Here is a 21,480-nt window from a genome sequence, read left to right as displayed (position 1 = left end):
GGGTTCACTTTGAGGATGATGCATTGTGCGGCCTTTGCTCCAGGAAGGTCATGGCCCTGTCACCTCGGGAAATCACGGCAGACTTCCCCGGTACAGGGAGGGGGAGTTCTCACAGGTCTGGGGCCATGCTGAGTGGTTATCCCATACCCTTTTAAAGAAGCCCTGGTCCCTGCCACTCTGCCCATCTTCTAGACTTTGGTCCTGACCATACATGGGACCCCCTGTGGCCTCCCTGTCCTGTGGGAGGAGCCTGCTCCATCAGTAGGATGTCTGTCTATCCCCCATCTCACCAGCTGCCATCACAGCATGGATGATGTGATTAACCACACTCCCTTCCTGGCCTGTGGGATGGGGCATGTTATATCATTCACAGCGGCCCCACCCTGCGTGGTTCAGTGCCCAGAGGCCAATCAGGTAACAATGAAAGTATAAGTGAAAGTTGCTCAGTCGTGTCCGACTCTGTGATCCCCATGGACTATACAGTCCATGGGATTCTCCAGGCCAGAATCCTGGAGTGCGTAGCTTTTCCCTTCTCCAGGGGATCTTCCCAACCCAGGGATCGAACTCAGGTCTCCCGCATTGCAGGTGGATTCTTTACCATCTGCACCACCAGGAAAACCCAAGAATACTGGAGTAGGTAGCCTATCCCTTCTCAGGCGGATCTTCCCGACCCAGGAATCCAACCGGGGTCTCCTGCATTGCAGGCAGATTCTTTACCAGCTGAGATATCAGGGCAGCCGGTGTAATACCACACACCTCAGTGGGGAAGATCTTCGTACTTCACCGTCATCTCAAACTCCTCTCCCGTTTATTAGCTTACTTTATCCATTTAATTATCAACATTTCCACTTGGCTTTGGCCTTATATTACAAGATGCTGGGAATACTGAAGTCGTATGTTTGACTAGTGCCTAGATTGGCTACTGAGAAACCTGTTTGTGGGTGTGATATTATAAAATGGAGCATGGCATTCAGAAAGAGCTGGGGTTGGGGAGAGGGATAAATTAGGAATTTGGGATTGGCAGACATACACTGTAAAACAGATGAATAGCAAGGAGGTCGTGTACAGCATACGGAACTATATTCAATATCTTGTAACAAACGATAATGGAAAAAATTAGAAAACAGAATATACACATATATAAAAGAGATATGTATGTGTGTGTGTGTGTGGGCTTCTCAGCTGGCGCTAGTGGTAAAGAACCTGCCTGCAAAACAGGACACGTAAGAGATAAAAGTTCCGTCCCAGGGTCGGGAAGATCCCCTGGAGAAGGGAATGGCAACCCACTCCAGTATTCTTGCCTGGGAGATCCCATGCACGGAGGAGCCTGGCAGGCTACAGTCCATCGGGTTGTAAAGACTCCAGCATGGTTGAAGCAACTTAGCACACAGCACACACATATGTGTATATATATATACTAAAACAATATTGTAGATCAACTGTACTCCAACTAAAAGAAAAAGAATTGGATGCTAATGTGGAGAACAAGATAGATTTAGGGTATTATTATGAATTTATTATTTTATTACATTCTTACCTATGACTGTATAGCCCTTTTCTTCCTTTTGATAATTAGCAGACAGTGAACTTTAAAGACTTCATTGCAGTTTTTTAAATTAAGACCCCTTAGTGGGACCAGTTACCTATTACATTAGTAAATTTTAGGACTATCACGTCTCATAGTGTATCTAATATGAACTCTTGTTGTCGTTCAGTCATTAAGTTGTGTCCGACTCTTCCGGACCGCCAGGGAATTCCCTACAAGGGTGAAGATGAAGCTCCCTCTTTTCGTGACCTCAGAACACCGTGGCTTACATGGCTCAAGGGCAGTCTTCATTGTGACTGATACACATAGCCACACAGGAAAGTGTGCAGCTGGAGGGGAGGGTGGGCTTGGCACGTCTCCCCGTGGCCTGTCACGGGGCGGCCAGCCCGTGGAGGGGGCCCTGCGTTGACCCATCGCCGCACCTGAGGGTCTTGTTGCCATAGCACCCGGGGTCCCCGATGCCAAGGTCGTCAGCCATCAGCAGGACGAAGTTGGGCTTTGACGCTGCCCGGCTCTGGGCCTCACAGAAGAGCAGCAGCAGAAGCAGAAGGGTCATCATGTCCCTGCAAAGGGCAAGGGCAGGAGAGTCGTGAAGGGTGCTGGCAGGAGGGACCGTTCCCCTCCTCTGGGATTCTCCCTTCTCCTAGAAGAAAGGGTACTGTCCACCCACCCGCCCGGGATGGTACGGGATCCAAAGCAACTCAGAAGTCACGTGCGTGCTCAGTCACTTCAGTCGTGTCCGACTCTCTGCGACCCCTTGGACTGCAGCCCGCCAGGCTCCTCTGTCCATGCGATTCTCCAGGGAAGAATACTAGAGAGGGTTGCCGTGCCCTCCTCCAGGGGTCTTCTCCAGCACAGGGACTGAACCCGAGTTTCTTACGTCTCCTGCGTTGGAGCCATCTGGAAAGCCTGAGACATCACCATAGAAAGAACCGCATCCTCTCTGCCCTGTGTGTTTCTGCAACAAACAAACATTTCTTTCTCCCTGCACAGCACGGACCTCTCCTTTCTACCTCAAACCAAACACAGGCTCTGTCTGGAAAAATGAAAACACAGTCATCTCTTCTCCAAAAATGAACACAATCATCTCTTTAAGGCAGGCTCTGTCATCAGCTAAAAGTTCTCTGTTCTGCACTGGAAAAAACCAAAACAACAACAAAAAACAGGCATTTCAGGATAATCCAGTTGTCTATGTCAACTCCTTTCTAAAATTAGCCGCGACTGTTGCCTGTCAGTGCCCCAGCTCTTAAAAGGGAAACCTGTAGACATGGGAGTGTGGCAAACCTTTCCAAGCTCAGGGAAGACAAGGTTCGTTGCCTGGGGCAGCACTGGGTACTAAGTTCAGTTCAGTTCAGTCGCTCAGTCGTGTCCGACTCTTTGTGACCCCATGAACCACAGCGCGCCAGGCCTCCCTGTCCATCACCAGCTCCCGGAGTTCACTCAAACTCATGTCCATTGAGTTGGTGATGCCATCCAACCATCTCATTCTCTGTCGTCCCCTTCTCCTCCCGCCCCCAACCTTTCCTAGCATAAGAGTCTTTTCCAGTGAGTCAACTCGTCGCATGAGGTGGCCCAAGTACTGCAGTTTCAGCTTTAGCATCAGTCCTTCCAGTGAACACCCAGGATTGATCTCCTTTAGAATGGACTGGTTGGATCTCCCTGCAGTCCAAGGGACTCTCAAGAGTCTTCTCCAACACCACAGTTCAAAAGCATCAATTCTTTGGCGCTCAGCTTTCTTTATAGTCCGACTCTCACATCCATACATGACCACTGGAAAAACTTTAGCCTTGACTAGACAGACCTTTCGGAGAAGGCAATGGCACCCCACTCCAGTATTCTTCCCTGGAAAATCTCATGGACAGAGGAGCCTGGAAGGCTGCAGTCCATGGGGTCGCTGAGGGTTGGACACGACTGAGCGACTTCACTTTCCCTTTTCCCTTTCATGCATTGGAGAAGGATACGGCAACCGACTCCAGTGTTCTTGCAGAGAATCCCAGGGACGGGGGAGCCTGGTGGGCTGCCGTCTACGGGGTCGCACAGAGTCGGACACGACTGAAGTGACTTAGCAGCAGCATCAGCAGCAGCAGCAGACAGACCTTTGTTGGCAAAGTAACGTCTCTGCTTTTTAAGATGCTGTCTAGGTTGGTCATAAGTTTCCTTCCAAGGAGTAAGCGTCTTTTAATTTCATGGCTGCAGTCACCATCTGCAGTGATTATGGAGCCCAGAAAAATAAAGTCAGCCACTGTTTCCTCATCTATTTTCCATGAAGTGATGGGACCGGATGCCATGATCTTAGTTTTCTGAATGCTGAGCGTTAACATTCAGAACTAAGGGTCCTAAGAGGTGGCAGCAAACACAGCGGAAGGAGTGAATTCATCACATCCCACAACAAAAGATCCCACATGCCACGGCTAAGACCCTGGCACCGTCAAATAAATAAATAAATATAAAAACATAGCTTTAAAGGAACTATGTCTCTAACTTCTGTATACATTCCGTTCCGTCCCGTCGCTCAGTCGTGTCCAACTCTTTGCGACCCCTTGGACTGTAGCCTACCAGGCTTCTCCGTCCATGGGATTCTCCAGGCAAGAATACTGGAGTGGGTTACCATTTCCTTCTCCAGGGGATCTTCCCGACCCAGGGATCGAACCCGGGTTTCCCGCATTGGAGGCAGACGCTTTAACCTCTGAGCCACCAGGGAAGCCCAACTGGATAGAATATACAAATAAGAGCTCGGAAGCAATTCTGTAAGCCTGACCGCCTCACTTTGAGCATCGCTGACTCTATCTTTACGACTTGGTCACCTTAAAAACAAAGAATGTTCTACCTAAATGCCCGTCGATGCATGAATGGATAAAGACGTTGTGGTACGTATACGCGGTGCAACGCTACTCAGTCATGAAAAGGGACGCGTTTGAGTCAGTTCTCATGAGGTGGATGAACCTAGAGCCAGTTAGACTGTGAAGTGAGTCAGAAAGAAAGACAAACAGCACGTATTAACACTGGGTGTTCATTGGAAGGACTGATAGTAAAGCTGAAACTCCAATCCTTTGGCCACCTCATGCGACGAGTTGACTCACTGGAAAAGACTCTGATGCTGGAAAGGATTGGGGGCGGGAGGAGACGGGGACGATAGAGGATGAGATGGCTGGATGGCATCACCGACTCGATGGAGGTGAGTTTGAGTGAATTCCGGGAGTTGGTGATGGACAGGGAGGCCTGGTGTGCTGCGATTCATGGGGTCGCGGAGAGTCGGACACGACTGAGCGACTGAACTGAACTGAGCTGATGGAACGTAAAAGACGGTTCTGATGAGCCTATTTGCAGGACAGCAATGGAGATGCAGACGCAGAGAACAGACTTGGTGACACAGTGATGGGCAAGGAGAGGGCGGGAGGAATAGAGAGAAGAGCACTGACACACAGACATTATCACGTGTGAAACAGACAGCCAGTGGCACTTTGCCGTGTGATGCAAGGAGCTCACACCGGTGCTCTCTGACAAACTAGAGGGGCGGGCTGGGCTGGGAGCTTCAAAAAGGAGGGGACATATGTATTCCTATGGCTGATTCATGTGGATGTATGCCGGAAACCACACAATATTGTAAAGCAATTATCCTCCAATTAAAACTAAATTAAGAATAAAAAAGGATGTCTGGAATTTTATCTTTCTTCATAGTCACTTACAATCCCACTGCATGAAGACTATTACCATAATAACCAGAACTTTTTTTTCACCCACAAACATGGAGTAGAACAGGTGTTCCCAAAGATGTTTCAAGCTCTTAAAGGAGTTAGTTGATAAAAGTACTTAAAATGAAATAAAAGTGCTCTAAAATATTAAGAGTATAGCATATTAATTTTTAAAAAAGAGCAAATGGTCCTCCCTGAAAAAAAATTATTTTTCTGAACAAACTTCATTTGGCAAAGAAGAAAAACAAAGTTTTTTTTTTTTTTTTTGAGAACATAGCTATTTCTAAAACTGAATTATTCTGCAGCAGAGAGACAAAAGAACTTTTTCATAGCTAGCAATGTAATTACATTGAATCTGTTCATTATAAGAAAATTAACACTGCTCTGACATAATGGAAAACTTTACCATGGCAACCCACAAGTTCCCAATCTATTTGCCAGATGCAGAAAAGGTTTACCGGAAGCAGAGAAAAACCTACATTGCAAACTGTATTTTGTTTAGAAGCGATGCTGTTTTGGTCAATTTGAGCCATGTATCACCAATGATATTTCATCAAGTGTCATCTACATAGATGACCTATTTTAAAGTCGTGAAGAAATACTGTCTGACATTCAGTTCAGTTCAGTCGCTCAGTCGTGTCCGACTCTCCGCGACCCCATGAATCACAGCACGCAAGGCCTCCCTGTCCATCACCAACTCCCGGACTTCACTCAAACTCATGTCCACAGAGTCGGTGATGCCATCCAGCCATCTCATTCTCCGTCGTCCCCTTCTCCTCCCGCCCCCAACCTTTCCCAGCATCAGAGTCTTTTCCAGTGAGTCAACTTGTCGCATGAGGTGGCCAAAGTATTGCAGTTTTTAGGGCAGGAAAAATCCCATCTGAATATGTGGTCTTTTTAAAAGATTTTTTTTAATGTGGACCATTTTAAAAGTTTTTATTGAATTTTTTACAACATTGCTTCTGTTTCATGTTTTGGTTTTTTGGCAGCGAGACATGTGGGATCTTCCCTCGCTGATAGGCATCCAACACACACCCCCTGCATGGAAGGTGAAATCTTAACCACTGGATCACCAGGGAACTCTCTGAAAATCTGTTTTAATAACTGTTTTTATAGACTTAAATATATATTTATATTGCTTTTGTTTTTTTAATGAAGTATAGTCAAAGCTATGGCTTTTCCAGTAGTCATGTATGGATGTGAAAGTTGGATAATAAAGAAGGCTGAGCACTGAAGAATTGATGCTTTTGAACTGTGGTGCTGGAGAAGAGTCTTGAGAGTCCCTTGGACTGCAAGGAGATCCAACCAGTCCACCCTTAAGGAGATCGGTCCTGGGTGTTCATTGGAAGGACTGATGCTGAAGCTAAAACTTTGGCCACCTGATGTGAAGAGCTGACTCATTGGAAAAGACTCTGATGCCGGGAAAGATTGAGGGCGGGAGGAGAAGGGGATGACAGAGGATGAGACGGTTGGAGGGCATCACCAACTCGATGGACCTGAGTTTGAGCAAAATCTGGGAGATGGTGATGGACAGGGAGGCCTGGCGTGCTGCAGTCCGTGGGGTCCCAAAGAGTCAAACACGACTTAGCGACTAAACAACAACAAATGGGTGGAATTTTAAGTAAAAAAAAAATACAAATGGGCTTATTCGTTTCGATTTCTAATATTTAGTATGAAGGAATGGGCCAACATTTATAGGCTAGTTGGAGAGAATGAAATGTATAATGAGAAAACAATAGAATATGAAGCATAAGCTTTGTAGCAAAAGAGAAAGGGAGGGATTTGGAAAAGGCTTGACATTCTTTTTTTTATTATTTTTATTTGGACCACTTTTAAAGTCATGTGGGATAAATGCTCCCTGACCAGGAATTGAATCTGCACCCCTTGCAGTGGAAGGTGAAGTCTTAACCACGGCATCACCAGGGCAACTCCGGTGACATTCTTCTTTCCATCCTGATATTGTCATCTGTCGGGCTTCCCTGGCGGCTCAGAGAGTACAGCGTCTGCCTGCAAAATGGGAGACCCGGTTCTATCCCTGAATCGGGAAGATCCCCTGGAGGAGGAAATGGCAACCCACTCCAGTACTCTTGCCTGGAGAATCCCATGGACGGAGGAGCCTGGTGCAGGCTACCGTCCATAGGGTCGCAAAGAGTTGGACTCGACTGAGCACAGCCAGGATTGGGGCCAAGCTTGATGGCTGTAACAACCAGATTAGATCACGAGCCAAAGACGGCTCCAAACAAGAAGGATGTGTGCTAAGTGCAGGGCCAGCTGCCACTCCCAACCCCACCCTCCAGCAAAGCCAGAGAATCTCTCCACATTGGAACCATTTCATACAAACTTTCCTTAGCCTGGCCATCCGTCCAGGCAGGATGGGGGTGCCCCCTTCCCCAGCCCTCACACAATCACTGGTGTTCTTTTCAAGATTATAAGCAAGTGCAGAGAACACTTACTATAAGCAGAATGCAAAGGCCTTTTAACAAAAAAATGCTTTGGTAGTTAAGACAGTGGTACAGCTGAGAAGCACAGTCTAACCACAGTCAGGATATTCTGCCAGGCATAAAATCCAGCCAGACGACATTTTTGTTGTTTATTCTCAGCCACGTCTGACTCTTTGTGATCTTGTGGACTGTAGCCCACCAGGCTCCTCTGTCCATGAGATTCTCCAGGCAAGAGTAATGAAGTGGATAGCCATGCCCTCCTCTAGGGGTCTTCCCGACCCAGGGATCGAACCCCCGTCTCCTGCATTGCAGGCAGATTCTTTACCACTGAGGCATCTGGGAAGTCCAGCCAAACTTAACCAGGTTAAACTTGTCCAAAGTGATGGAACGACCACATCCTTGGTTGTGAGTCTGCACAGAATCCTCCTCGAGACGTGTGGGAACTGTGAGCTGGCCTGACATCCACAATTAGACACCGGGATCCTGCAGCAAACAATCCTGTGTGTTCGGATGTCTGCACAGCCTTCCCTGGCTCAGAAGGTAAAGAATCCGTCTGCAGTGCTGGAGATCTGGCTTCACTTCCTGAGTCCTGAAAATCCCCTGGAGGAGGAAATGGCAACCCACTCCAGGATTCTTGCCTAAAGAATCCCATGGATAGAGGAGCCTGGCGGGCTACAGTCCATGGGGTTGCAAAGAGTCGGACACGACTGAAGTGACTTAGCAGGCACTCAGATAGTCTTATCCAGTCCTCTGCTTGCCACTGCTGCCTGAGTTTGCTCATGTCATGGAAATGTTTGAGGACCCCACCAAGAGAAACCACATATGTCTGCAGAGGTGATTTGAGAGCAGTGTGGTAGCTGTTATTTTCCTGAATAAAAACACAACTCCTGAATAATGCAGAAAAATCAATCAGGAGGTCTTAAAAATGTGGTTCCTTTTCATGTGGGAACAGGTGTCATTTTTAATAAAAATGTTAAGCTATGAAAATGGATTACAGGAAAAGAATATGAATTTGCTTGCCAAAGCCACACCGATGAATTATCCTCTCTGATAACTCAATATGTCTGCATCGTGGATCAGATAATAAGTACATTCACAGTATTTTTCAGCCTAACTCTGGTGAGTTCTTCATATTCTACTCAACAGAGGGACGCCCTTGCCTTTTCTTTAGTGCTCTTGGATTGTACAGTTCTGTGTTTACCTGCAGTGGAAAAGAAAAGCTTGAATGACTGATCAATGGGACAAGATGCTTTAATCACCGTATTGGGATGAAACATTTGCCATAGCCACTTTTATTAAAATGATGGACCAGGACTTCCTTGGTGATCCAGCAGTTAAGGATCTGCCTTCCAGGGGCTTCCTGGGTGGCTCGGAGGTAAGGAATCTGCCTGCCAAGGCAGGAGACACAGGCTCAATCCTTGGTCTGGGACAATCCCACATGACTTGGAGCGACTAAACCCGTGTGCCCCAACTACTGTAGCCCACACTCCCTAGAGCCGATGCTCAGCCACAAGAGATGCCACGACAACGAGAAGCCCACACAGCACAAGGAAAAGTAGACCCTGCTCAGCAAAACTAGAGAAAGCCCACGCACAGCAGTGAAGACTCAGTGCAGCCAAAACCAAAATCAGTTCAGTTCAGTCACTCAGTCACGTCTGACTCTTTGCAACCCAACGGACTGCAGCACCCCAGGCCTCCCTGTCCATCATCAACTCACAGAACTTTCTCAAACTCACATCGGTGATGCCATCCAACCATCTCATCCTCTGTCATCCCCTTCTCCTCCCACCTTCAATCTTTCCCAGCATCAGGGTCTTTTCCAGAGAGTCAGCTCTTCGAATCAGTGGCCAAAGTATTGAAGCTTCAGCTTCAGCATCAGTCCTTCCAATGAATATTCAGGACCGATTTCCTTTAGGATGGACTGGTTGGATCTCCTTGCAGTCCAAGGGACTCTCAAGAGTCTTCTCCAGCACCACAGTTCAAAAGCATCAATTCTTCGGTGCTCAGCTTTCTTCCCAGTCCAACTCTCACATCCATACATGACCACGGGAAAAACCATAGCCTTGACTAGATGGACCTTTGTTGGCAAAGTAATGTCTCTGCTTTTAAGTATGCTGTCTAGGTTGGTCACAGCTTTTCTTCCAAGGAGCAAGTGTCTTTTAATTTCATGGCTGCAGTCACCATCTACAGTGATTTTGGAGCCCGAGAAAATAAAGTCTCTCACTGTTTCCAAGGATAAATGAGTTTCATCTTAAGAAAAGTAAGAGCCAGATTGGCTTTTGTCTTTTTTCTTTCATATTTTTCCCCATTTTTAAAGTCTTCATTGAATTTGTTACAACATTGCTTCTGTTTTATGTTTTGGTTTTTTGGCCAGGAGGCATGTGGGATCTTACTCCCCAGCCACAGATCAAAGCCACATCCTCTGCTTTGGAAGACTAAATCTCAACCTCTGGACCACCAGGGAAGTCCCTGGCTTTGGTCTTTGAGTAATCACAGCAAAACGGCAGAGGACAAGCATCGGCTGCAAAATCCAGAGGCAGACTGATTTCCGAACCAGAGTTTTAAACCAGCCAAGGCACGGGGGCCAGAGCTGCACGGGCCCACGAACAGGGCCCATATAGGCATCACATGCCAACAGTTTTCAATTCAGGAGGACGCTCTCTGCTTTCGAGGAAGCTGCTACGCAGGGTGGGGAGAGAGCCGTCTGGCACTAGCTGACCACACTTGAAGTTGTTGCTTTCCATCCAGTCGGCGATGCCATCCAACCGTCTCATCCTCGTGATAGATAAGTACCTGCTATTCTAGACCAACGTGAAGTCAGAGGTATAAAACCCAAAGAGGGATCTTTAAAGAGAAGCTATTCCATAAATGGTAAACTGGGGAGGGGGGCAATTTCAAGGCCAAGAGAAAGTCCAGCCTCTCCACATTTTATTTTATTTTCGATGCTATGTTCGTCTCTGCCTACAATGAAGTGAATCAGCCATATGTATACATATGTCCCTTCCCTCTTGCCCCCTCCCATCCCCTAGTCCACCCCCGAGCTGAGCTCCCGCTGCTGTGCAGAGGCTTCCCACTAGCTGTCTGTCTGCCTCTTTTACAGACGGTCGTGTATGTACGTCAGAGTTACTCTCTCAGTTCATCCCACACACTCCTTCCCCCCCGTGCCCACAAGTCCATTGGACGTCTGCACGTCTATTCTCACCCTGCAAATAGGTTCATCTGTAGCACTGTTTCCGACTCTACACGCGTGTGTTAATATAAAAATGTTTGCTTTTCTCTTTCTTAGTTCTGACATCTATTTTATTTTTTTTAATTAATTTATTTTAATTGGAGGCTAATTGCTTTACGATATTGTAGTGGGTTTTGCCATACATTGACATGAAGCAAAACCCACAAGTAACTTAGGAAATGGCATCTATGTGTGATTGTAAATGTATGGTAGCTTATGCATTTGATCACCCCCCCTCCCCGAATATCAGACTCTAGCGATAAATAAACTTGAAAGACGACTAGAAGCAACCCAGGATCCCCATCCATCTGATATGAAATGTTACACAATTAAATGCACTCAGCAAAAACCGTCAGGCTCTGGAAACAAACTGCAAAAAAAAATAAAAAATCAAAGAACTAGAGACTAATGTACAGTTAATAACAATTTCAAATTCTAAGAAACAACCCATGTTTTCAGTTATGAAAGTGGGGGATTAGGAAAACTAAAAATGAATTGGTAAATTTCCATTATGCTTTCAAATCCAGAGGGGATTTTAATAAAAATAGAGAAACAAAGCCCTGTAGAGAAAAGCAATATAGAGATGCTGTTAAAGTTGAAACATAGAAATACAACGGTATAGGTTAAAACAGTATTATACCAACTACTCATTGGCAATAGATGATATAATTCTAAAACCCAAACACTGCAGTCCTAAAATGATAAAACCTAACTGCAGACATTTTATTGCTATCACGGCCTTCCAACGTTTTATAGAGAAACACAAAGAATTATAGGTTGTTGTACAGATTATTTGCTGATTTCAAATAGGACATTTTATACCTGAAACAGTATCATAGACTATCTTACCATACAATTAACCTCTAAAATGCAGATTTCAACATATGGGGAAAAAAAATCTAAATAAGCAGAACGTCTGACATGTAGCATAAATATTGGAACTGCAAGAGCTGCACGTCAATGGCTGTCACTGAAAAAACTAATAAAATAGACGCAGTGAAAAATGGCAGAAAATCCCAGTTACTTAGTTTAAAATTGTGCTTCATTCTTTACAGAAAAAAAAAAAAAAAAGCACTTGCTTGGGCCAGGTGGCTCTGTTCCTCTCTGGAATCCTAGGTAGCCGAGTGGGAGGTAATGTTTAACAGGTATGGAGTTTCATCATATCTGGCCAACAGGAAGGTTGAGACATCCCAGATAAGAGGGAAAGATCATTGCCTACATGTAAGTTAGAGGCCAAATCAATCAGGAAGGACACTTTTTGTTTTTTAACAATGTAACCTTCTTAGTTGATTAAAATCCAAAGAATATCGTTTAATGGCAGGATTGATATAGTGGAGAAGGCAATGGCAACCCACTCCAGGAATCTTGCCTGGAAAAATCTCATGGACGGATGAGCCTGGTAAGCTATAGTCCATGGGGTCGCAAAGAGTTGGACACGCCTGAGCGACTTCACTGTCTTTCACTTGATACAGCATAGGAACCATTTTTTTTCTCATCCATGTATTTAAAAAAAAACTACTTTTTTCTTTGACTGCACCAGATCTTCATTGCAGCATGCATTATCTTTAGTTGTGGCATGTAGGATCTTAGTTCCTTGACCAGGGATCAAACCCGAGACCCCTGCATTCAGAGCACAGAACCTTAGTCACCAGACCACCAGGGAAGTCCCAGGGTAAGGTCTTGAAGCTGGGACTCAGAGCAAGGGTTTCAACAATAATTCAGTAATTACTTACTAAACGTCTACAAGGCACCCTGCGTTGCTGGAACACCGTGAGTGAGCATTGTATGTTTCCTGTGCTTGTGGAGATGATTTAGTCGCCGTGTCTGACTCTTTTGCAACTCCATAGACTATACAGTCCATGGGATTCTCCAGGCCAGAATACTGGAGTGAGTAGCCGTTTCCTTCTCCAGGGGATCTTCCTAACCCAGAGATCGAACCCAGGTCTCCCATATTGCAGGTGGATTCTTTATCAGCTGAGCCACCAGGGAAGCCCTCCTCTGCTTATAGAGCTTGCAAAGTGAAAGTGTCAGTCATCCTGTCGTGTCCAACTCTTTCTGACCTCATGGACTTAGCCCACCAGGCTCCTCTGTCCATGGGATTCTCCAGGCAAGAATACTGGAGTGAGTATCCGTTCCCTTCTCCAGGGGATCTTCCCGACCCAGGGATCGAACCTGGGTCTCCTGCTTTACGAGTAGATTGTTAACCATCTGAGCCACCAGGGAAGCCCCATATAGAGCTTACAAAAACACATGGCATTTAAATGCAAAAGCATTTGCAAAAACACATGGGATTTAAATCAACGCTGGCCAACGAATACATCGACATTGATATGAAACTGTCAATGGGACCAGCGTGTGCGGACTGTGGTATGGTTGTTACTGGCCGGAGGCCCAGGGCAAGGAGAAGCTGGCTGGTGTCCAGAGGAGGATCAGAACATGGCTAGTGGGGGGCGGATTTCATAACATGAGAAGAAAATAAGGGCGACCCACATGCTAGAAGGGCCTGATGGGGAACTCCAACTGCAGCTCTGTGATAGCCTGCACAGGTAGGGTAAGGGTGGGAGGTTGGAGGGAGGTCCAAGAGGGAGCCGACATATGTATGACTCTTTGTGACCCCACGGACCATACAGTACATGAAATTCTCCAGGCCAGAATACTGGAGTGGGTAGCCTTTCCCTTCTCCAGGGGATCTGCCCAACCCAGGAATCAAATGCAAGTCTCCCGCATTGCAGGCAGATTCTTTACCAGCTGAGCCACCAGGGAAGCCCAAGAATACTGGAGTTGGTAGCCTGTCCCTTCTCCAGGGGATCTTCCCAAGCCAGGAATTGAACCAGTCACCTGTATTGCAGGCGAATTCTTTACTAACTGAGCTATCAGGGAAATCATGACATGTGTACACTTATGGCTAAATCATGTTGCTGTATGGCAGAAGTCAAAGCAATACTGCAAAGCAATTATTCATCAATTAAAATAAACATTAAAAAATATATGGGTGGGAAAAAGGGGCCAGAGGAACACAGAGGGTGCTGGGAGCCAGATCATAGAGACCATTCGAGCCATGGTTCTGGAATTCCACCTGCCTTCCAAGGGAGAGGCACTTGGAGAGCTCAGGGACGCCTGGCGTGCTGTGATTCATGGGGTCGCAAAGAGTCGGACACGACTGAGCGACTGAACTGAACTGAACTGAACTGAACACGGCCATAAGGACAGAAAGGCGTGGCGTGCTGCAGTCCATGGGGTCACAAAGAGTCGGACACGACTGAGTGACCGAACAACAAACAGGCCCAGCGGTAGGATCAGAGCTGGGTCCTGAGAAAGTCCCCCTGCCAGGGTGATGGGGAAGGTAGTGATGGATGTCGACAGGTCACTGGAGGCCACACCCGTGAGATGAAGCCAGCTCAGCCCCAGGTGTGACCGGTCCAGAAGGAGAGACAAGGGACAGCTAAGAAGGTGATCCAGGGGCTGTGGGACCTTTTATTTTTTAATATTAGAGGGTTGCTGTTGTTGCTGTTCAGCCACCAAGTCGTGTCCAACTCTTTGCGACCCCATGGACTGCAGCACTCCAGGCCTCCCTGTCCATCACCAGCTCCCGGAGTTCACCCAAGTTCATGTCCGTCGAGTCTGTGATGCCATCCAACCATCCCATCCTCTGTCGTGCCCTTTTCCTGCCTTCAATCTTTCCCAGCATCAGGGTCTCTTCCACTGAGTCGGCTGTTGGAAGGAGTGACGCTGAAGATGAAGCGCCAATACTTGGGCCCCCTGATGCGAGCAGTCGACATGAGAGAGCTTTGTGTCTAAAGGCAATTTCTTCTGAGATAATCCCTGTGGCTTGACAGTCACGCCACTAAAGAAATCTCAGCTAGGATGCAGGGGAGGACACACAGAGTTCACCTGTCTCTATGTAAATAACTGAGCAGGCATCGGCCTCATGGCTTAAACGACAAACAGGCGGAGAAATCAGGAGGCACTACTTATTTTTATTCCCATCATCTTTAGAGCCACAGGGATCCGGTTTCCCCAAGGACCACCCACCACCACACTGCAGACTGACGGACTAAAAGAGGCCCAGAACACCATGGCCAGCACAGGCTTCCCAGAGTCAGGGAAAGGAAGACACACAACATCAACAACATCTTACGATTGGTCCTCGGTAACATTTTAAAAACAAAAATGTCAACAGAACAAAACCACCTGTTCAAACAGGAGCAACAAAAGAAAACTTCATATGCATTCCCCCCCCCAACAAAAAAACCTTTAACACATTTTTTTTTTCAGCTCTACAAAATAGTTGAAAGAATGAGAACAAACCCAGGTAGAGTCCTTCACTTAGGATGGCTAAGTGTAAGTGTTGACACATACAGATGAAACTATGCATTCATCATACACAGTGGGAAATGGCAACCCACTCCTGTATTCGTGCCTGCGAAACCCCACGGACAGAGGAGCCTGGCAGGCTACAGTCCATGGGGTCCCAGAGTCGGACATGACTGAGGGGCTGACCACATGCGTGCACCATATAGTTTTTCTGCATCACAAGGTGTTAAAAGGATAGGGCTTCCCTGGTGGCTCAGTTGGTAAAGGATCCGGCTGCAAGGCAGGAGACCCCGGTTCAATTCCTGGGTAGGGAAGATCCCCTGGAGAAGGGAATAGTATTGAAACATGTATATTATCATACGTGAAACGAATCGCCAGTCCAGGTTCGATGCGTGAGACAGGGCGCTCAGGGCTGGTGCACTGGGATGACCCTGAGGGATGGGATGGGGAGGGAGGTGGGAGACGGGGGATGGGGAACACGTGTACACCCATGGCCGATTCACGTCAATGTTTGGCAAAAACCACCACTATCTTGTAAACTCATGAGCATCCAACTAAAATAAATAATTTTTTTTTAAAAAAAAAGGGCTGCGATAACAAAGTGTCCCACCCTTGGGGGTCTCTTGGTTAGCAGGACAGCCTCCAGATTGCTCTAGTTCATGTTCCACTGTCCCTCTTCATGGACCTTCTCCATCATTTTTTTCTGAGACGCACAATACAGTCACCATAATTTTTTTTTTTTAGTTGGGATTATCTTGACACCCAAATGTGCCTATGATCATGGGTATTTGCTGCCATCAAATATCCTTATTAAGGATTTGCAGTCCACTTGAGGAACCTTTTCATCATCATTAAAGGATTAAAGAGAAAAAAGAAAAAAACGACTTGACTCTCTCACCAGATAGTTAGGCAGAGTAAGAGACAGACTGCTGGCAGGTCTGGTCAAATAAAATGACATCGCGTTAAAAGAAGATTTTTTTTCCTGTTTTTTTAGTTCACAAGAAAACTTTAATGTCTCTAAATCTTTTTTTTTTTTTTGATAGAAATAAATTAGAAAGAGGAGAGAGAAGATCAAAACATTTCCTTGATTATTATCAAAGTCTTCATCCACTCAAAGGAAAGGGACATTTTTATATATAAGAACCCCAAGCTCCAGGTTTTCAAGTACACTGAAATACCTGGTGAGGGGACTTCTCTGGGGGAGGGGTGGTCCAGTTTTTAAGTCTCCTTGCTTCCCTTACAGGGCATGTGGGTTCGATCTCTGGCCGAGGAACTAAGATCCCACATACCCTGCTGCGTGACCAAAGAAAATACCCCTCGAGGATGCCTTTGTGTTGGTAAGATATAATGGACATTGTCATTAGGTATTTACAAAGAGGTATTTTAACCCCCACTGAAAGATTCTCACTTTGCATCAGAACATTCAAAACGGATAATGCATTGTCATATTAATTTATTATGAATTAATCATGAGTCTTTTTTCAGCTGCACATTTTTAATTAGCTACCAACTCTGTGAAATTTTTTCCCCCAAGCTCTGCTAGCTGCGTCCAAAGAATGTCAATCTCCTTGTAGACTAAAACAATAATAATAATAATAAAAATTTCTCAAAGCATTTCCTTGTAAAATGTACTGCTGTTTTCCAGAGGAATAAAAATAAAACTCTTACTTAGCAGGTGCTTAAGGCTTTGAAAGCTGGGTCGGAAATCAAAGCCGGGTCCCACATTAACAACACGTGGAGGAAATAAAGTATCCCCTAGAAAATCCCCCAAAAGTTGGTTTCTCAAAAGGGAAAGGAACCCAAGATCCTTTTAAAGAACAAATTACAGAAATCACAATAGAAAATGAATCTGTTAAGCCGCTCAGCGTTAAGAAGGAACACAAGCCCAAACTCGAAACCTCTGGGAATTGTTTTCTCTACGACCAGAAAACCTCTGCTTCGGGGGTTTAAATTTAATACAAAAAAAAAAAAAATTCCTAAAAGGTCATTGTCTTTTTCTACTCTTTAATTTGGATTCTAACTCTAATCCGTCAAAGTGAAATACCAGTGACTATTTTAGGAAGAAAAAAGATTTAGTCTCCTGTTGCATGGATCACGGTTTCTCCACTTGGCGGTCCTGACATTGGAAGCTGGGGTAACAAGTGACTGTGGGCTGTGTGTGCGTTTCCAGAAAGGTGACCAGCATTTCTGCTGCCACCACACTGACACCAGGAGCCAACCCCTTCCACACTTAGGAAACCCAAAATACCCCCCCCCAGTTCAGTTCAGTTCGGTCACTCAGTCATGTCTGACTCTTTGTCACCCCATGAACAGCAGCACACCAGGTCTCCTTGTCCATCACCAACTTCTGGAGTTTATCCAAACTCATGTCCATCGAGTCTGTGATGCCATCCAACCATCTCATCCTCTGTCATCCCCTTCTCCTCCTGCCCTCAATCCTTCCCAGCATCAGGGTCTTTTCTAATGAGTCAGCTCTTCACATCAGGTGGCCAAAGCATTGGAGTTTCAGCTTCAGCATCAGTCTTTCCAATGAACACCCAGAACTGATCTTCTTTAGGATGGACTGGTTGGATCTCCCTACCATCCTAGGGACTCTCAAGAGTCTTCTCCAACACTGCAGTTCAAAAGCATCAATTCTTCAAATATATCCCCCAGACATTGCCAAATTCCCTCTGGAAGGCAGAATCGCCTTCCAGGGAGAAGGACTTGCCATCAGTAACCTCAGAGTCCCAAGCTGCATTTGGAGGACAGTTACATCTGTCTGTGGGCTTCCCAGATGGCCCTAGTGGGAAAGAACCCAGCTGCCAATACCGGAGCCATAAGAGACCTGGGTTCGATCCCTGGGTCGGGAAGATCCCCTGGAGAAGGAAATGGCGACCCACTCCAGTATTCTTGCCTGGAGAATCCCATGGACAGAGGAGCCTGGAGGGCTACAGTCCATGGGGTCTAACAGAGTCAGACGGGACTGAATAGAATTAACATGCATGCACCTACATCTGCAACCCACCATCTCAGCTGGCAGGACCATCCAGGTGTTCACCGTACTTCTCCCAAACAAAGCGCATCCGTTACATTTCATAATCGCCCTTGGCACCTCCACTGTATGGAGGAAACCCCGGGCACAGGAAGGTCAATCCACTCTCTGAGACCACGAGGCCAGCAGGGGGCGGGGTGGGGCTGGCATTCAAAGCCTTGACTCTGCATGGTTCCACCTCTGGGAGCCTTCGGGTACCACTGTGAACTGTTATCTTCTCTGACAGCATCTCCATGCCCGTTCCCCGGGTCTGTTGCTCTGGAGGTCAGTGAACGCTGCCTAGCGCCACCCTGATAGCACACTATCAGAGCATGACGAAGATGCAGCCTTTGAGACTTTCCCAGAGGCCGAGTGGTCAAGAACCCGCCTGCCAAGGCAGGGTATGCGGGTGCGATTCCTCACCTGGGAAGATTCCACATGCCTCGGAGCGACAAAGCCCACACGGTTCAGTCGCTAAGCCAGGTCTGACTCTTTGCAGCCCCGTGGACTGTAACCCACCAGACTCCTCTGTCTCATGGGATTCTCCAGGCAAGAATACTGGAGTGGGTTGCCATTTCCTCCTCCAGGGGGTCTTCCCGACCCTGGGATCAAACCCATGTTGCCTGCATTGGAAGGCGTATTCTTTGCCATTCGCACCATCTGGGAAGACCAGTTTTATTTTTTTTTTATTTTAATTTTAAAAATTTGGGAGCTGGGTCATCGTAAGTATCATGCACGATCCTAGTTCCCGGACCAGGGATCAAACCTGTGTCCCCTGCAGCGGAAGTGTGGATTCTTAAGCAGAGAGCCACCAGGGGTGTTCCACGAAACAGTACCGTTCAGTTCAGTTCAGTCGCTCAGTCGTGTCCGATTCTCCACGACCCCATGAACCACAGGACGCCAGGCCTCCCTGTCCATCACCAACTCCCGGAGTTCACTCAAACTCACGTCCATCGAGTCGGTGATGCCATCCAGCCATCTCATTCTCTGTCGTCCCCTTCTCCTCCCGCCCCCAATCCCTCCCAGCATCAGAGTCTTTTCCAGTGAGTCAACTCGTTGCATGAGGTGGACAAAGGATTGGAGTTTCAGCTTTAGCATCAGTCCTTCCAGTGAACACCCAGGATTGATCTCCTAAAGGGTGCCAAATACCCACGTGACTCAGACAACATGGCGGGAGCGCGGTGTGAAAAGCCGGTGACATTTTCAGACTGAAAACATCCGTGTGTCTGGTACTTACACTGACAACAGTTTCAGACGGTCTTAGGCGGTCGTCCTCCGGATGTTCCGTTACAGAGACCACCATGTGCAAGGAGGGAGACGTGGACGGCCCCTCTCAGCAGACAGACGCGTGGTGCTCCGCGCTTATCCTGTGAAGCCATCCAAAAGGAGAAGAATCGGATACCGAGTGATCACATTCTGAAACAATTCCGCGAAGCGAGCTCTTTCTGGCTTCGGGGTAGCCTCCTGCTGCCTGTTGCTTCTTTTCACGCTCTGCCCAACTCCTACTCATCCACAGGAGTCAGCTGAGGGGGCCACCTCCTCAGGGAAGCACCCCGTGATTTACACAGTCTAAAGCAGTTGCCCCACGATTGATGAATCCTGACACTGCTCCCTATCCTCCCCAGAGCAATTGTCACTATTTGCCATAGTCTATTTGTTTGGTTTTGTTTTATGTTGTTATCCTGTCCTTTGCATAGCCTCGAAGGGTCAAGAGGGCAGGAACATTTTTTTCTCATAGCAAGTTCTCTACAAATATTTTCCCAGTAGAGCTGGACTCACAGACTAAAGCAATGGGACTATGTCCCTGCCTGGTTTTGGAGCCAACTAAGAAGGTTTTCATATTTTTAAATGGTTGAAAAATGAACATTATTTGTGACACATTAAAAGAACATGAAATTCATATTTCCAGGTCCATAAGCAAATTCAAAAAGTACTGCAACACTCACTCACTTACTTATTATCTGTCTGCCCCATGCTCTGAAGTCCAAGTTGAGCAGTTGTGACAAAGATTGCTTGGCATGAAAACCTGAAAACATTTTACTATCTGGCTGTCTATAGGAAAAGTTTTCCAGTCTCTGGTCTAGAAGCCCCACATGAAATGAAAATGAACTCAAAGAAAGTCAGATCAATGGTTTTGAACATACTATAGAATATGTGTGTGTGTGTGTGTGCATGCGTGCATGGTAAGTTCCTTCAGTCGTGTCCTACTCTTTGAGACCTCGTGGACTGTAGCCTCCTGACAGGCTCCTCTGTCCATGGGATTCTCCAGGCAAGAATATTAGAGTGGGCTGCCATTTCCTTCTCCAGGGGATCTTCCCGACCCAGGGATGGAACCCATGTCTCCCTGTGTCTCCTGCATTGCAGGAGAATTCTTTACCCACTGAGCTACCTGGGAAGCCCACATACAGCCACATAGACACACACACATCACACACACTTGTATGCATATACACACACATATATACGCATATATATACATACTCCAATCTATACACATATACATTGGGCTTCCCTGGTGGCTCAGTGGGTAATGAATCTGCTTGTAATGCAGGAGACTTGGGTTCGATCCCAGGGTTGGGAAGCTCCCCTGGAGAAGGAAATGGCTACCCACTCCAGAATTCTTGCCTGGAGAACCTCATGGACAGAGGAACCTGGCGGGCTACAGTCCATGGGGTCACAAGAGTTGGACACAACTTAGCAACTAAAGTACCACCATACATATGCACAGACATCTGATACATAAGGACATACTTGAAACTAAAGTGAAAATCGCTAAGTCGTGTCCAGCTCTTTGTGACCCCATGGACGATACAGTCCATGGAATTCTCCAGGCCAGAATACTGGAGCGGTTAGCCTTTCCCTTCTCCAGGGGATCTTCCCAACCCAGGGATGGAACCCAGGTCTCCCGCATTGCATGTGGATTCTTTACCATCTGAGCCACCAGGGAAGACCAAGAAGACTGCAGTGGGTAGCCTTTCCCTTCTCCAGGGGATCTGCCCGACCCAGGGATCGAACCTAGGTCTTCTGCATTGCAGGCGGATTCTTTACCAGCCAAGCCACTAAAACAGCATTGTAAATCAACCCTACTCCATTCAAAAAACTAAAAGTTTAAAAAAATTTTAAATAAAATGAATTTTTTCTTTCATTGAAAAAGCAAAGCATGGGAACGGTGTGATGGCAGCGTTGACCCTTCACCTCTGGCAGGCACGGTCACCTCTCCTGACCCTTCACCCTCATACCATCTC

At 46.7% G+C, this 21,480-nt stretch overlaps 1 protein-coding gene across 1 annotated transcript in view; it reads right to left on the bottom strand.

The window, feature by feature from the left end:
- STS (steroid sulfatase) overlaps nucleotides 1–19,605 on the bottom strand; it is a 102,775-nt gene extending 83,170 nt beyond the window's left edge. The window contains exons 1-2 of the mRNA XM_088833768.1: nucleotides 19,473–19,605; nucleotides 1,969–2,109 (exon numbers count right to left, since the gene is read on the bottom strand). Of these exons, the coding sequence (XP_088689894.1) occupies nucleotides 1,969–2,105 (137 nt within the window). The 5' untranslated portion in view covers nucleotides 2,106–2,109; nucleotides 19,473–19,605. The remainder of the gene's footprint in view (nucleotides 1–1,968; nucleotides 2,110–19,472) is intronic.
- Between the last annotated feature and the right edge of the window lie 1,875 nt (nucleotides 19,606–21,480).

Source organism: Moschus berezovskii, chromosome X (assembly GCF_049115385.1).
Source record: "Moschus berezovskii isolate FMDL1 chromosome X, NW_MosBer_1.0, whole genome shotgun sequence".
Taxonomy (NCBI): domain Eukaryota; kingdom Metazoa; phylum Chordata; class Mammalia; order Artiodactyla; family Moschidae; genus Moschus; species Moschus berezovskii.
Note: the sequence above shows the minus strand (reverse complement) of the source record. Positions and strands in the feature narration are given on the sequence as shown.